At 40.9% G+C, this 17,782-nt stretch overlaps 2 protein-coding genes across 2 annotated transcripts in view; one reads left to right on the top strand and one right to left on the bottom strand.

Moving 5' to 3' along the window:
- Window positions 1–17,782, top strand: part of RUFY3 (RUN and FYVE domain containing 3) — a 79,810-nt gene that overhangs the window by 33,982 nt on the left and 28,046 nt on the right. The window contains exons 3-5 of the mRNA XM_019663196.1: window positions 15,184–15,357; window positions 16,164–16,281; window positions 17,114–17,231. Of these exons, the coding sequence (XP_019518741.1) occupies window positions 15,184–15,357; window positions 16,164–16,281; window positions 17,114–17,231 (410 nt within the window). The remainder of the gene's footprint in view (window positions 1–15,183; window positions 15,358–16,163; window positions 16,282–17,113; window positions 17,232–17,782) is intronic.
- Window positions 2,983–6,867, bottom strand: LOC109393715 (centriole, cilia and spindle-associated protein-like). Its single transcript, XM_019663207.1, has one exon. The coding sequence runs from the start codon at window positions 6,865–6,867 to the stop codon at window positions 6,094–6,096; it is 774 nt and encodes a 257-aa protein (XP_019518752.1). The 3' UTR covers window positions 2,983–6,093.

Below are 17,782 nucleotides of genomic sequence, written 5' to 3'. Positions count from 1 at the left end.
ACCACCACCACCACCACCACCACCACCGCACACACTGGCCTTTACACTGCCGCAGCTTCTCCTGCCTCGTTCCTATGACATCCCACTCAGTGCATTTACTCTCCGTCACCTTGCCCATGGGCCACCCGCAACACCTTCCGTGCAGCTGAGAGCTCCAGGACGCGCACCTTGACAGCTTTGGCCCATTTTCATTTCTCCATTCCATCAAGTCTTAAAGAACTTGGAGCGTATGGCTCTTGTTCTCTAACCCTTGTGTGTTTATCATTGTAGTTACAGTGTAAAATCCTGGAGAGCAAAGATTGTCTGAAACTTCTTTCAGGCCTGGGATGGTCACACAGATAAAACTAAGGCAGTTTTCTCTCTCCAGCGATGCCAAATAGTTTCTTCTTCTGCACTTTGCTTTGAATGAGTAAATTATCCTGCATTTCATCTCATGTCCTATAGTGAAACTATCTATTTATTACATCTTTGATTCTGCTTTTAATACAATTAGTTATGTGTAATTCAGTGAAAAAAACAAATCAGTATTACCTGGTTGATTGGCAGTTCATAGACAAAAAAAAAAGAGGATGATGATTCATTCAATGAGTAGTGTTTCCTATTATGTTAGCTGCTGTTATTATTTACCAGGCACCATACAGGTTTAAGGCTCCTTTAATAGATTTGGTCCTGAAAAAAATGCTACATAAAAGCCAACAAATCTATGCCCTTCATAAGGTCTTCTTTAACTCAACCCTGGCAAAATTCCATTTTTTTTAATACAGAGAACTACTGCAAGAATCAAGCTTCCTGTGTGAGCCAGCCCCCTTTTTCATTTTGTTTTTGCTGGAATTTTTGTGAGTAATTTTATAGGTAAAATCAAAAAAGGAGATAAGATGAACTGTAACAGTATAGCACATAAAAAAATCCAGAAGATGTGAATTGTATGAAGACTGATAATCGTAGATTACCAGTCAAGTGGTATATGGTAATTAATGTTGGCCAACAACCTGTTGACAGAAAAGTCATTTTAGAATGTAGTTTTATTAAAAACAATCAGAATTGGGGAAGGGGAAATGCCTTGTTAACTTTTTTGTGTCGTTGCATCTTTTTTTGTTGTTTATATCATTTTCTACTTCTCATCTCATTTCAGTTATGTGTAGTGCCAGAATGTTGCTGTATTACATAACTCATGTTTTTGTAAATGAGTACTTGTAGCAAGGATAAATTTGAGTTACAGAGTGTTACCTACATATAACACTCGAGCTCTGGGGAGGATCCTGGTTTCAAACTCTGGGAGAGCTGATGATGTACATAGGCTCAGAACTTTTCAGACCTGAAAAGCTGTTGCAATTCTGTTTCTTATCTATTCTTATGGATGTGTCATAACTGTTGGCTTTTTCATAGATAAAATGTTAACATGGCCTTCCAGCCTCCTGAAAAATTGCTTTTTACAATAATAAACTCTAGGAGGTTTCAGATTTGATCTGTTAGCTTTTGGAGTTTTGTTTTGTTTTAATTTTGGCAAGATTGAAGGTTTTTCTGGTGAACTGATTTTTTGAGTGATGGTTCGTTTTACATTCAGTGTGTTTGTAACTCCTGTCTAGTATAATGTGAAGTGTCTTCTTGGGGTGGAATAGTATCAGGCTTACAATATTTACTAATTATCTTGCATCTCATATCATTATATGCTAGTAATTTGTGTCTACAACTTTGAGACTCAGTAGAAAATTAGGAAGATTAAATGAAATAGTAAAATGAACATAGTTTACTGTCTTTAGTTTCTCAATAAATATTTAATTCCTTTCTGTACTTATTATAAGCCTTTTAAACAGATTCTGTGAATTTGCAGTTGCCCAGATTACTACCCATTTCTCTGAGCATTGAAATGGTTGGGACACTACTTGAATTAGGGAAAAAAATATAGATGTGTGAAATATTACTTGATCAAGATTGCTTACTGGTTCCTTGAACTATTTTCTTTGGGTTAAGATTTGATGTCCACCATCTTGAAAAATGGAAGGAACACATCTAATAGATTTTCTTAGCATCTAGCACTCTGTCATATAGTGATTCAATAGAGGTTTATTTTAAATTACATAAAATTGCAATACTTATATTTATGAAAGACCATAATACTTTTAATAGCTAACAGTGTTTTTGTGCTTGGTATGTCCCAAGCATTTCTAAATACTTAACACACGTAAACTTGTTTAATATTCAAAACCCTAGTATCGTTTTATAGATAAGGAAAGTGAGGCCTACAGAGTAAGAAACTTTCCCAGTAGAATACTACTCAGCTATAAAAAGGAATACACTATTGATGCACACAGCAACCTGAAAGAATCTCTAAAGAATTATGCTGAGTGGAAAAAAAGCCAATTAAAAAGTTGCATACTATATGATTCCAATTATATAACATTCTTGAAATGACAGAAACTATGGAAATGAAGACTAAATTAGCAGTTGTCAAGAGTTAGGAGAGGGCAGGGGGCAGGAAGAAGTGGATTTGGCTGTAAGGGGGCGGTATGAGGGATCCTTGTGTTGATGGAAACATTTTGTGTCTTGACTGTAATCAACGTCTGTATACTGGTTATGATAATGTTCTCTAGTTTTGCAAGATGTTAGTTACCTTTGGGGAACTAGGTTATGGGTACACAGTAGCTCTGTATTATTTCTTACAGCTGCATGTGAAGCTATAATTATCTCAAAATAAAGGGAGGGTGGGGGAGGAAGGAGAGAGAGAGAGAGAGAGAGAGAGAGAGAGAGAGAGAGAGAGAGAGAGAGAGAGATGGAGAGAGAGATGTTCCCAGAGTCACACAATTTGGGAAGAGTTTTAGTTGAGTTTAAACTCCAGCAGGCTTGCTCCAGAACTTTTTGGGGTTTTTTGCTATGGTTTTTCAAACATTTTTTATTCAAGATCCACTGTAAAAGCATATTTTTATTTAAAAACTCAGCACACACATCATTTATGTTTATATATCTAGAATATTTTTATCAAAAAACTCAGCACACACATCATATATGTTTATATATCTAAAACAAGAGTGTCAGGAAACAATACATGACCTTACTATGTGGAACATACTAAATCGATTTTATACTGCACTAAGGAGTATGACCTTTATTTAGTTCAAGACATTCCAGTATCCTGTACTGCCTCTGCTTTGTATCCATGTCAGCTCTAGCTACTAAGCTATAAGCAAAAGAACCCTTCCTGAAATTATTCTATTCTGAGTTCTGCTTCCAGCCCATGATTGTTGGCACTCTTTAAAGGCTGAGCCAGTAACCCTGCATCCTCCTATTTCCCTTTAAGTCATCTCTGGTGAAAGCATCTTTTCTAATAAGTGCTGCTATTATCCTTAAGCTACTGATTATCCAACACCGAACTAATTTAATTTACAACTATGTGATGAAAATTATGCTGACAATGTTTCCATGTAAATATCCTTTACTGTGTCCAAAGCCAAGCTGATTTTACCCCTTAGCTCCAAAACAGTTACTCAGTGTTTTCATCATTTCTATTTCCAGTCTCACAGGGCAAAAACCCTGGGTTATTCTTTTTTATCATGGCAAATTATTTTAATTAAGAGCTTAGATCCAAAATTATAAAGAGTCCTGTGTAGTAGCTATTTTATTCTATATTTTAAATATCACTGGATCCTCAAGCAGTTTCAATCTTTTCAACGAAGAGTTTGGAAAATAACGAAAGGTTATTTTAAACTTTCTGTCTTGCAAATTGTCCCAAGAATTAGGAACATAATTTCAACCACATTAGCTGCTAGAATGAGAAGGGGAAAGTAAGACCATCAAATTGTTACAACTGAAAAAATTTCACTGGCTCAAAAGATAATTTTCTCCCCTAAGGAGAAAGAAAGAAACGAAACCCTAACCAACTAATGATTTGGACCTAGAAAAGGGACTCACAATTCACATTGATTTATTTCAGATCTCCATCTGGAGTTTCTGGTAGTAAGCTCATTAAATATGGGTGTTTTCTAAAGAGAGAGAGGAAGTGAAGGTTTCTAAGGCAGCCTGTCCATGCTACTCCCCAGGGCTCCCTTCCCTAAGATTGTCAGACTCCCCTGGACGTGTGGTCTGGAAGCGGCTTTAAAGGAACAGTGTTCACTATGAGCTACACCATACAACTACAGTAAGTCCCCGACTTACGAACAAGTTCCATTCCGGGAGAACATTCTTAAGTCAGATTCGTTCGCAAGTCCGACAAAGTGAATCTTTGTGCTTCCTTGCAGTCCCCTCCACATCACCACTGCTTTTCCTTTCCTCTTGCTTCCAGACATCCTGGGCTCTGATTGATCACTGTACTACTGACTATACATTATCGCACTGTACAGTAAGCACACAGCAGCACAACTGTCACAATGTCTGGCAGACACGTGAGCTACTTCCACGATTTGTTCGCATCTACGAATGTTTGTAATGTAAGGTCCGTTCGTATCAGTGAATGTTCGTAAGTCGGGAACTTACTGTACCACATTAATTTGATCTTTCAGTTCCTTTCAATGCTTAAGGACTTTAATAGTAAGCAAGAGTCACCAGTCACTACCACAATTGTTTTAGACAACATAAAGAACTTATTGTTAAATATACACCTCAGTGAGGAGAGCTTTCTTTGAAAAACAGTTCAAGTCAAAACGATGCAAAATACTTAAGTCTTTTTTTTAAAGCTCACAATTCTTCAATATGAGTTTTGAAAGCTTAATACAGTTGTAAGATGACACTATGGAATAAAACAAATGTGTGTTCTAAAAATTGACCATAATACTTCTAAGACCCAGAGTAAAAATACCAAGGCATGCTCGGCCCGCCACCAAATACCACATTTTCAGTCCCACCTCTGAGGTGCTGGGTCGGCCAAGCGCCCCTCTTCTCTGCTGTGAAGAATTCAGTACTTGTGCTTCCTGTCGACTCCTGTCTCTGCTGGATGGAACCAGTGTTCCTCAGAACTCCTTGTCCTGTCCCCAAAGCAAATGTACCAATGAGAAGGAGTGTGTCATTTACATACTGACAGGTGTATACATTACCTTCTAAATGAGATCTACCTGCTGGGAGTCTAGGACTAAGGTATTTCAGTGAAATGTCTGACTATGTGCATCATTGAGGCTTTGTTACCAGTGAGTCCTGTAGAGGACAAGTGCAGAACGTTAACATCTCTAATGGGCATCCTAAGTTTGTTCTTCATCCCCCATGAGCAAGAGAACCTCAGTTTTATTAAATGAAATTTCAGATAAGTTCTAAATATCACTGCCAACTATACCAGAAGAAGCAAAAGTCCACAGCAAGTGAGCCCTCAGCAAATGACCGATTCCTCATTACGGGTTCTAAAAAAATCTCACAATAAGAAGAAAGTGAGTCTGACTCCAAAGAAGCGAGAGGACCACTGCAGACACACTGCAGGGCACTCCTATAGGAGCATCTGAACTATTAAACTGTTAAATAGTAAGTGCCTAGCTGATAGTTTAAAGAGAAAAGATGACCCTCGCCCAGCCCAGCTAATTCTCAGATGTGAAGTGTACATGAAGTCATGCTGAACTGAAATACAAATAAGTTTAATTTTTCAGAAACTACCCAAGCTCTGCTTTCACGGTACATGGACTCAGTGTCAGTACTGAAACCCACTAGGACTTGAGACTCACAAAACTCCACGGAAGGAAATGAGTCTATGCCGCAAGTTGTAGAATGATCTGACCAGCCAAGGGATCTGAAAAGCTATGGATGAAATAGGATCTGCCTAAACTGATGAAAAAAAATACTGAGTGTGAAGCATCTATACCCATTTAAAAGCATTTGGTGTTGATATCTTAAAGGATTAAGATGCTTTAAAACAAAACCCTTGTAAGAATATCAAAGATTTAGGGAATTATCTTCATAAATAACCAAGTGTCTTTGGCTTCAACTGTCAGTCACCTTCCTTCTGAGGAAGGTGACCAGGGTTCATCCAAATAGAACAATCTTTTGGAAATTCCCTAAGAAAAACCTTGCATAATCAGTTGGTTTCTTAGACCTGCGTCCAGTTTCTTTTCATGATTTTTGTTTGCTTGTTCTTGGGTTTACACTTCTTAAAGGAGGCTGTCCAGGCAGCTGCTTCTTCCTTTAAGCTCCAGCCGAGTAGCATCTCATGTACTCTGTCATCCACGGGTTCTCCGAGGACGAAGCCTTGGTCCTTCTGCTGTTCTCCACATCTACTGAGTGCACCCGCTGCCTCTGAGCAGCCAGTTTCCTCTTTTCCATCTGTCTCCTGGTCTTGGCTCGTAATGCTGACTCATGAATCGCACACACTGGGGCCGACGCACAGACGTTGTGAGTCCTTTGGCTTCCAATGTCCGTCTGCTTTTCTCCCCACCCATACAGGGCAAACGGATGCATCTTCTCTTTTGCTTTACTTGACGATCTTTGAGGACTTCTGACCGCTTTCCCAGCTCCTCTAGCAAACAAGGCACCTTGCTGGTGACAGGGTTCGCAGCTGGGCAATCGGCCGGTCTCATTTGTTCTGACCTGTTGTTCAGGTTTTCCTTTTATGCCTTTCACTGGCGATGCTGGCAGAGACGTGCCTTTCGCCTCGCCGACCTCTGCGTCCCCGGCCTCCGCGTCCCCGGCCGGCCCCTCCGGCGCCCCGAGCTCCGCGGGCGGCGGCGGCGAGTCCCCGGCGCCCTGTGGCGCGGGGCTCCCGTTGCCGGACAACGCCGAGTCGTCCGAGGCCTCAGCCGGGCCCCTGTCGTCCCAGAGCCAGGGCGAGTGCGCCTGCTCCAGCAGCCGGCGGCCCAGGCGGTAGAGCAGCAGCTCGCGGTAGCAAGGCGCGTACTCGTCCCAACGCGGCTCCCGATAGCGCTTCATGTACTCGCTCTTCATCCTGCTGCCCGGGGACATGGTGCCGCCCGCCGGCACCTGTGCCCGCCGCTCCGCGCCACCGCCACCTACCGGACCCGCGCACCACACGACACAGAGGCCCGCCCCGCCCCTCCGGCCGCCCGGCCCGCTGCGACGTTTTCCTGGGTTATTCTTGACTCCTCTGTTTCTTTAAGGTACAGTTTTTAATGGCAGGCCGTTTTGACCCTCTTCCCCCAGATTTGCATAATCCTCTGACACTAATCATCCCCACACAGTTTTCATCATATTACTCCCCCTGCTCAAAACCTAGGCGGTTCCCCTTGCCTGTTTCATGAATATACAAGTCTAGTTTCAGAGACCTCTGTCATCTGCCGCTAACAACCCTGTGTGTTCCAGTTCTCCCAAGGAGGAACTCCCCATTCCATTCTTGTTTCCTTCACCTCACTTTACACACCCATTTCCGTCTTTGGGAATACTTTCTTCTATGTTTTCTGTGATTTCACATTTGGAGTATGCCTCAAGTTCTCAGTATGCTGAAACTTATCATGCTTTTGTTCATATTAGTTTGGTGTTGTCTCATTTGGAGCACAAGTGTACAGTATTCCCGGGATTTAAATTAGGAGTAGAGATTATTCCTGTTTTTTTTGTCAGGTGTGGGGTTTATCCTACTTACAAGCTAAAAAATTAGCCTGTTACTGTTTCTTGAATACTGGCAAAAGACGCAAGATCCCTAAGTCAGAGACAAAGGACTTTGTTACTCATGACTGCAGGCAGCCTGAGCATCCACACATTTGTTTAAGTGCCTCTTCTCCAGTGTCTTCTGGGAGACATTGTATGGCTCAGCAAGAGTCTCCTCATCTGGTGGGTAGTTTGTGCTGCATCTGATGAACACTGAGTTTGGGAAATCCACACTTTTATAGGAAGCAGTAGGAAAGTATCATCTCTCATGATTATCAGCTGCATAAACAGCCATGAGAAATGGCCTGGGAAAGAGTATTCAGGGCCTTGCAGTGCTGATAGAATCCAGTGAGCGCATATAACAGTGTGAGAGGTCCAAGGACAATTGTCTCTCAACATTTTTCAGGTGAGATATAAAGAAATGAGAAATTTCCCCAATATCACTCAGGGAATATGAGAGAGACAGAAAGATCTAACTCTTCTAGATCAAGTTCTAGGTCACAGCTTTTCCCCCTAGTGTTTAAATTATTCCGTGAAGTAAATTGAGCAAAACAAGGAGCTCTTGCATTTGTGCTTATCATCTAAATGTCTTATGTTGCATCAAAACAAAGAAGACTGACTATTGTCCTAAATTCTGAGTGTTCCCAGATGTCTTACAGGTATTCTTCTGTGGTGTGGAATTCTTCAGGTGAAGATACCTGAAGAAGTTTGGGAAACTTTCCAAAACTAAAATTGATATTATAATGTGATATGGGATCCCAATGAAGAGGGAGTCATAGGGAACTCTTGGGTTAACTTCAATTATAAATGGACATCTTTTAAAGATTATAGAATTGGATACCTAAAAGAAAAATACTATTTTTCCTCTACTACACTTGTGACACTGAACGTGTGGCAGTTTTACCCCACCAACCGATTCTTCAACACCTGTTCAATTCTGACACTATCTACCTGGGTTAACGCAGACTCCACAGGGTAAGGACTCACTCCTACAATTCATCCCTTACTTTCAGATGCCCTTTGCAAGTCCAGGTTGTCACCTGTGCTTCTGACCCACCAGCTATATAAATCAGAGGTTTCTATGACCCCCTCCTCAGGTTTGATAATTTGCTAGTATAGCCACAGAACTCGGGAAGAGAGTTTACTTACTAGATTATCGGTGTATTACAAAAGAGTACAATTCAGGTACAGCCAGATGGAAGAGATGCACAGGGCAAAGTATGTGGGAAGAGGCATTATGCCCTCTCAGGGAGCGTCACCCTCCCAGCACCTGGATATGTTCAACCCAGAAGCTCTCTGAACCCTTTTGGTTAGGGATTTTATGGAGGCTTCATTACATAAGTATGATTGATTCAATCATTGGCCATTGATGATTGAATTCAATCACCAAATTGTCTCCCCTCCCTTGAGTTGGGGGACAATGGGAAAGGTTCCAACCCTCTAATCACATGGCTGGTTCCCCTGGCTACCAGCCGCATCCTTAGGGGTTTTCCAGAAGTCACCTCATTAACATAACCTCAGCTTGGTTGAAAGGGGCTTGTTATGAATAACAAAAGATGCTCCTTTTACTTTTAACTGGAGAAATTTCAAGAACTGAGGACAGAAGCCAAATATAACAAAAAATTCTCCTATGGCTCTTATCACTTAAGAAATTACTAGGGCTTTAGGAGCTCTGCGTTAGGAACCAGGGCAGGTATATATGTAGATAGATAGATAGATAGATAGATAGATAGATAGATACTGAGACTGAAAATTATTTCACAGTATCTGACCAGGAATGATTAACAGTATATAAAGGAATGTGGAACGTTAAATCACCAAATAAGCTCACTCATTTCAATGCTAACGCCAATCAAAAAGGTTTTTTTATTATGATGATGATGATGTTTAGAAGTAGAAGAAAATAGTACTAGATTCTTATTGGAGGCTAGCAGTTAAACCTTGCCCTAAAACAAGAGAAAGCAGACTCACCTTTATTTTTAATTATGGAATTTCTCAAATACTTGAAAGTAGAGAAAATAGCATAATGAACACTTCCATCACCCATTCTTCTTTTTTTTTTTTAATAGGGGAATTAGGGGAAGGGAACAGCATTGGGGAATCGGGGAAGGGGAACAAACAAGTTGCTGTCCTTTTGTTCTTCAGTCTAGTTGTGGAGGACATCGCTTCACTGACCCATGTTGGTATTATCATTGCATTCTTCCCGGGTGAGGCAGATAGGTCGCCGGCCACTTGACGGCCACTCACAGCAGCTCTTGGCAGCTCACATCGGGCTGACAGCAGCTCATGCTGGCTGCTGGCCACTCACAGTAGCTTACAGCAGCCCACTACTGCCTAGGCCATTGCCTGCGACTCACGGCAGCCCAGCTCCAGGTTGAGCTGTGTCACCATCTTAGCTGTAGAGGGCGCAGTGTCACTGGCCCTAATGTGGGATCTGAACCGGGGCACTGCTGCACAGAGCTGGCGTCCCAAGCCAACTCTTAACCAATGGGCCACTCGGTCAGCCCACCCATTCTTTTTTACTGGGTTATTTGTCTTGAGTTGTCAGAGTTTTTATATATTCTGGACACTGGATCTGATAACCTAAGGGTTCTAAGACTATTGATTATTATTTCTTTTTTTAAAGATTTTACTGGGGAATTGGGGGAGGGGAACAGCGCTGGGGAATCGGGGAAGGGGAACAGACAAGTTGCTGTCCTTTTGTTCTTCAGTCTAGTTGTGGAGGACGTCGCCCCACCGGCCCAAGCCGGCACCATCACTGCGCTCCTCCTGGGCGAGGCAGATCAGTTGCTGGCCTCTGAACAGCCGCTCACAGTGGCTTCTGGCCGCTCATGCTGGCTGCCGGCTATACACGGTAGCTTATGGCAGCCCCCTACAGCAGGGGACTGCAGCCTACGCCCTCGCGGGCAACCCACAGCAGCCCAGCCCCAGGTCGAGCTGCCATTCACCATCTTAGCTGCAGAGGGCAGCGTCACTGGCCCTCACATGTGGAATCCGAACCGGGGCCCCCTGGCGTCCAGAGTCAGCTCCCAACCAACGCGCCACTCGGCCAGCCCTCTGACTATTAATTATTTTTAAATGAGGATTGAGAAAGTTGATGATTCTTTTGTACAAATACCATATTTCCCCATGTATAAGATGCACCCTTTTTTTTTTTTTTAAAGATTTTTATTGGGGAATTGGGGGGATGGGAACAGTGCTGGGGAATTGGGGAAAGTGGAACAGACAAGTTGCTGTCGTTTTGTTCTTCAGTCTAGTTGTGGAGGATGTTGCTTCACTGGCCCAAGTTGGCACCATCATTGCGCTCTTCTCTGGCGAGGCAGATCAGTCGCTGGCTTCTGGACGGCCGCTCACTGCGGCTGCTGGCCGCTCACGCTGGCTGCTGGCCACACACGGTAGCCCATGGCAACCCACTGCCACAGGGACTGCAGCCCACGCCGTCGCCGGCGACTCATGGCAGCCCAGCTCCAGGTTGAGCTGTTGTTCAGCATCTTAGCTGTGGAGGGCAGTGTCACTGGCCCTCATATGTGGGATCCGAACCGGGGCCCTCTGGCATCCCAAGCGAGTTCTTAACCATCGCGCCACTCGGCCGGCCCAAGATGCACCCTTTTTGATCTGTCAAATAACCAGGGAATTCTGGATTACCTACTATTTTATTACATATGAATTATTCCCACTTTAACAAAAATTGGGTATAATGTAACATACTTAATATTAACATAATGTTAAATATAATTTAATTTTCCCTCAACTGTTCATAAAACATTTCAAGATTTCTCTGTATGAACATTAGTCATTTTTCTCTAAAGAGATCAAATGAAGTCTTGGTCAGATGATTGGTTGCAGAGCAGTGACTCACTGTTACTCTTAGCTATGTGTCTTTGGGTTCACTTCCATCATCACTATTAACTAAATGAGCCACATGACTCTGTAAAGTTTATTAAAATTTCCTCATGTGGAAATTAGCAAGCAGTCTTCAAAAGACATAATAAAGACCCACACACTTTTGAAAGAACTTTGATTTGAAAACCAATTAATGTACTTTATTATTGTAACTATAGTCATTTCTGCACGGTTTCTTTAGTCTACTGCCCTTGCTATCTTCCCCACCAAGGTGATTTGCACCACCGTTCATCTAGAATTGCGAAAGTTACTCTCCATTCTTTCTCCTTCTCTCACATCCAAGTAGAGGTCATCAAGTCCTGAAATCCTGACATTCTAACCTGGATCATCTCTCCAAGCTAACTCCCTCCTCTCCACACAGCACCTGAAGCCTTGGTTCCATCCCGTATTACTTCTCTCCTCAATTATTACAGTAGACCCTTACTTGCTCCTAGGCTTTGAGATCTTGCACCCTTCCAATCCATCTTCCACAAGGCTACTAGAATACTTCTCTAAAATTCAAATCTGTGACATCACACCTCATATTAAATCTTGATTGACTTTAAAGCAAAAGCAATACTCCTTAAACTAGGTCCTTAGCAATCTCTGCCTTACCTAGTTCCCTTATTTCATCTCCCAACAGTTACTCAAAAACTTCTGGCATTTTTTGTTTTTATTTTCTTAGTATACAGTGTTATTTCATACGTCTGTGCCTTTCACCCAAGCTCTGCCTTCCATCCTACTCGCTTCACAGCTGTACTCCTACCCCTTTTTTGCCTGACTAATCTTTTTTTTTTTTTTGTCCCTTAAGACTGAACTCAAAAGTCTCATCCCCTGTTACGGACATTTATGGCACCTAGTGATGATTTCTGTATACTCGTATTAATTTTGTACTCAGCTACCTCTGTGAATTATTATATTTTTGTACAGATTTCAATTTATTTTGTCTGATTTTCTGGGTGTAAAATTAGATTGTGTGAGAACAGTATTTGATCTACTCTTTTACAGTTTATATGTCTCCAATTTCTTTATCTTCTCTAATTGTATTGGTCTGCTACCCTCACTACAATATTAAGTAATAGCCATGTTAATGGGTATTTATTAATTTCCTTAGAATGCTATAAAGTAAGTAACATAAATTATAAATTAAAAAACAAAACAAAAAAAACCCCTCATCCTCTGAGAACTTATATACACATACCTGCCCCTTAAATTTTAAGGAAAAAATTGGAAGCTAAGTCAGGTAGCTTTCTTCTATGTACATTCCTGAAATGTCCTGTTTATACTTTTGTTAGTGTTCTTGTTGCTATATATTTTCAGTGCTTCTCAAACTTTTTCAAAGCAGTACATCAATGGCACAGGACACTTTATTGGACATACAGCCTGTCTAATATCCTAATTTGATATCATGTCTACTGTCTTAGCTTAAATAATATATAAAATTTACATTCAATTCCATAGAATGGATATTATATTTGGTTTAATACAAAAATGTTTTAATTTATTTGTCCTGGAATAAAACTGGTCTTTGTCAAAGATGGTAGATATCCTGAAATTCCAACTGTTCTCTGTAAGCTGACCTGTTTTGTTCTCCAGACTTCTATATAACCCAAATTTGACAAATTGCAAGCACTTTGATGTCAGGAACTAGGTCTTTTATATCTGGATTCCCAACATTAAATACAGTATCTAACACCTAGTAGATATTTAATTTAATTGAAAAAAATGAATGAAGGAACAAAAAGTTCAGTTTGGGGGGCCAGCCGAGTGGCACATTGGTTAAGAGTTGGCTTGGAACGACAGCTCTGAGCAGCAGGCCCCCGGTTCAGATCCCACATGAGGGCCAGTGATGCTGCGCTCTCTACAGCTAAGATGGTGAACAACAGCTCAACCTGGAGGTGGGCTGCCATGAGTCACCGGCGACAGCATGGCTGCAGCCCCTGCTGCAGTGGGCTTCTGTGAGCTACTGTGAGTGGCTGGCAGCCAGCATGAGCGGCCGTCCAATGGCCAACGAGCAACTGCCTCACCTGGGAAGAGCATAATGATCATACCAACATGGGCCAGTGAAGCGACATCCTCCACAACTAGACTGAAGAACAAAAGGACAGCAACTTGTCTGTTCCCTTTCCCTGATTCCCCAATGCTGTTCTCCTCCCCCAATTCCCTAATTTAAAAAAAAAAAAAAAAGTTCAGTTTGGGAATAATAGTGTTAAATATTAGCATTGTGACAAATTTTAATTTTAATGATTTTTCTTATAGAAGAAGTATAACTAACAACATTGTTAAACCCCTGCATTTTCTTTTTTTTTTAAGCTGAGCCATCTTGCCACCTGTTGGCAGCTCAGCAGCTGCTCAGCTCGGGCCGGGAATCAAACCGTTGTTGCTCAGAGCTCAAACTCTTGAGCAAGCTCTTAACCAACTGAGCCACTTGGCCGGCCCAACTCCTGCATTTTTAAAAATCATTTTCTGGCCTATACTATATAACAAAATTATATTTAACTTTTATAGTTAAAATTATAAAATACACAGAAAAGATCACAAACATATTAAGCTCAATGAATTTTTACACAGTCAACAGTTTTACATAACTAGTACCCATATCATTATTTGGAGTCATTGATTCATCTGTAAGTGGATTATAGGGGTCATGAGCACTATATAGTGGAGTTGGAGATACAGGATCTAGACTCTGCCAGTGATAACTAGCTGGGCCCAGGGACCAGCTACCCTACTGTCTAAACCTCATTTTCCTTCCTTGCAAATTGACGCTATTGGTGACTGTCTCATAACATGTAAGATTGAAATTATAATTGTAAGAAGCAACCCACAGTACCTGACACAGGGTACACACCAGTAAATGAAAGTAGTGGGTGTCTAGATTGTTCTGAATTCTGTCAGATAAAATATAGTACTTAGTCCCTTTCTTCAAATAGTTTATCTGTCTGGTTAATGAGAGCCACACACTGCACACTCTATACTAAGTCTTAAAAAATTGGGGAGTTGAAAAAAAAATTGGGGAGTTGATTAAGTTCTGATACTGCATTATACTAATAATGTTAATTATTTTTAGTTTCATAGTGCTTAGTTTAAATAATGATGTTAGTATAAATGCTAATAATGCAAGTAGTATATTTGGAACAAAGTTTAAGTACTTTATCCTGTTTTTCTACATTTGATTTCTTTTTTAGAGCACTTCACAAACTTTGTAGAAGATGAGAGGGGAGCAGGGCAAGGGTGGGAACAGACTGGTGTGAAGGCTGTGCAATAGTGAGCTATTATGGGTGCCCAGGTTAGAGCAGTGGCAGAGGCGGTGGTGAAAATGTTACAAGACTGTACTCAAAACTTAAAATTTAATAAAGTAAATAAGTTTTTCTGTTGAGGCCAGAGAGATGAGTTTGATACTTTTTTTTTTTTTTTTTCTGAGCCATCCTGCCACCTTGCGGCAGCTCAGCTCGGGCCAGGCATCGAACCACTGTTGCTCAGATTTCAAACTCTTGAGCGAGCTCTTAACCAACTGAGCCACTTGGCTGGCCCAATAATTTTTACTGTTTAATCAAGGATATTCCTAAAGGAAACTGACATCTTTTTTCTAACAACAAGCACATGGCAGAGAAGATTACAAGTAATAGTATAGTTTGGTGCCACTGCCTTGGTTCTTGCCAAGACAGTAACTGTCTTACCCACCATTGCTTTTGCACCATCAATGTAAAATGTCAACACAGCGAAATTATACTGATTTTTAAAATGCACTATTTTCCAGTAACCAGGCATCATTCTCTTCCCCTTTGGCTGCAGACCCTAATTATCTCATGGCTAACGAACGCATGAACCTGATGAACATGGCCAAGCTGAGTATCAAGGGCTTAATCGAATCCGCTCTGAACCTGGGGAGAACTCTGGACTCTGACTATGCACCTCTCCAGCAGTTCTTCGTGGTGATGGAGCACTGCCTGAAACATGGCTTGAAAGGTGGGCTGTGGCCTCACTGAAAATGTGTGTTCAGCTGTTTCCTAACAATACATGCTCAAGAAGAAAAACATTCTTTGCAGAGCCAAAGAATAAGAAGCTAGAATGAATATTAGTCCACTGGAATGCAACTATATGGGCTCAGGGTTGTGGTTGACTTAAAGGACTTATAGGGCTTAAACACGGATCATTAAATGCTAGAGCTGGAAGGGCCATTACAAGTATGTAGTCCAATACGGCAGTTCTGTTTGATAGGTTGGAAATAAGCCTAGAATGGATCATGACTTGCCCATGATCACACAGTGAGTGGAGGCAGAGTTAGTGCTAGAACTCAGATCTCCTGACTCTTGTTTCCATGCCCTTCCCACTTAACCATAAACTTTTGAGTGTAGGACTTGGTCTTGTTCACCTTTGCTTCTTTTTCTTCTCCCTCCCCAGTATTTGATAGCCTGTTTCTGGATTACATATTCTCTTCTATTGAACTATTTACTTCACTAATATCACACAGCTTTAAGTACTATATTGTTAGAATGTTTTGTTATATTATAGGGCTAGTCTATAAATTCTTTATGAAGGAGGAAGGACCAAGTCTTGGGACATAGGGGATTTTTGATTTTCATAAAATATTATGTATTCTGAAAGCATTCATAATTTTAGAAATGTCTGCTAATCTAGGATTAGTTCCCTGAAAAAACGATTGAATAGATGGGAGTGGATTTTTTTATTTGTTTGTTTGTTTGTTTTGGGGGGTAAGAGTGTGTTTTTGTTGTAAAGAATATTAAAATACTGCTTTGTTTTTATCTCCTTAGCTAAGAAAACTTTTCTTGGACAAAATAAATCTTTCTGGGGGCCTCTAGAACTGGTAGAAAAACTTGTTCCAGAAGCTGCAGAGATAACAGCAAGTGTTAAAGATCTTCCAGGACTTAAGTAAGTTTAAGGTTGAATTCTGTTTGTCAGGAAAAACGTTCTTCTAACTGTCTCCCTGAAGAAGGAGACTTAAGACAGTGATGACCGTAATAATTTATTTCATAGCAATCCAAAATGCATATTGTTATGAGTAAGCACTGTTGTGAGAGGATTGGTGATGTAGAGTATTAAGAGAAATATGCTCATGAAGTATAATTATTAACCTGAGAGAGGCTGTCTTTATGTTAAATATCAAAAGTCCTTATTTTTTTATATCACTTATGGGAATCAGTAAATTTCAAGAAATTAGATCAAGGGAAATGGCATGCTGGACTTAAGAAAAAGAATGTGTTTGATGGAGTTTGAGAACCAAGGTTAAAACAGTTGTCAAGTGAACCTCAGGAACTGACACGGGGGCCCTGCCTTAGAACTTGAAAAAGAGTAGTAATCACCTTCCCAAATTAGATTGGTTTAATTTTAATCAGATGAAGGTCTAAGTGGCCTGTGTCTGCATTGTTATTATTTGGGTACTTATATGATCCACACTAAATTTATGAGGATTTACTGATACTAATTGATGGAACATTTTCAGTTTAGCCTCCCAGAGGTCTTGCCTTCAAATTGTTAGTCTCATTCAGTAATTAATTCTTGGCCACAGCACTTGTTCCTAACACTGCCCGAGTCCCCCTGGCCCACGCAAAATTCCTCACATAGGAATGTGATTGGAGAGGTTGTGAGGAGCACCTCAGTGTGCGTGTTCAGCTGGGGGATTATTAGCCAGAGTAAGTGCATCTGTCCCTCTGTGACCCCTATATCTGCTACTATTAGTTGTTTGGTTTCTGTGTTTTTGTAGGACACCAGTAGGCAGAGGAAGAGCGTGGCTTCGATTGGCATTAATGCAGAAGAAACTTTCAGAATATATGAAAGCTTTGATCAATAAGAAGGAACTTCTCAGGTACGAACATCTTCTTGTTGAACTTTGTTCTTTACTTGCTCTGTTCTATATCATATGAGGTCAAATCACATAAATTTACCATTTTTGTAAATTAGAAACAGTTGATTCATAATAATTTCACATAATTCAACTGACACCTTCCCCCACAACTCACACATACTCAAGAATAGGTGTTTTAGTCTGTCTATAGTGGCATATATTTAGTTCTTTACAGGGCAGTCCAAAACAACACCTCCAGAAAAGAGGAAAGGCTTTTGATGCCTTTGCATGTACCCAGGTTCAGTAAGACAGGAAGTTGACATGTAACATTAAATTCAAATGCAACACACACACAGATTTTTTCCAGATGGATCATATATACAAATGGGAAAGGGAAAACAATAAAACGTGTAGAAGAAAACATAAGGTACACAAAATTTTCTTTTTTTTTTAAAGATTTTTATTGGGGAATTGGGGAATGGCAACAGCGCTGGGGAATCAGGGAAGGGGAACAGACAAGTTGCTGTCCTTTTGTTCTTCAGTCTAGTTGTGGAGGACATTGCTTCACTGGCCCAAGTTGGCACCATC

The sequence above is a fragment of the Hipposideros armiger genome, unplaced genomic scaffold (assembly GCF_001890085.2).
Source record: "Hipposideros armiger isolate ML-2016 unplaced genomic scaffold, ASM189008v1 scaffold_386, whole genome shotgun sequence".
Taxonomy (NCBI): Eukaryota; Metazoa; Chordata; class Mammalia; order Chiroptera; family Hipposideridae; genus Hipposideros; species Hipposideros armiger.
This window is presented reverse-complemented; position numbering and strand designations above follow the sequence as displayed.

What these genes read in the sequence shown, in the direction of transcription:
- LOC109393715 (XM_019663207.1), bottom strand. Translation starts at nt 6,867, where the DNA reads ATGTCCCCGGGCAGCAGGATGAAGAGCGAGTACATGAAGCGCTATCGG.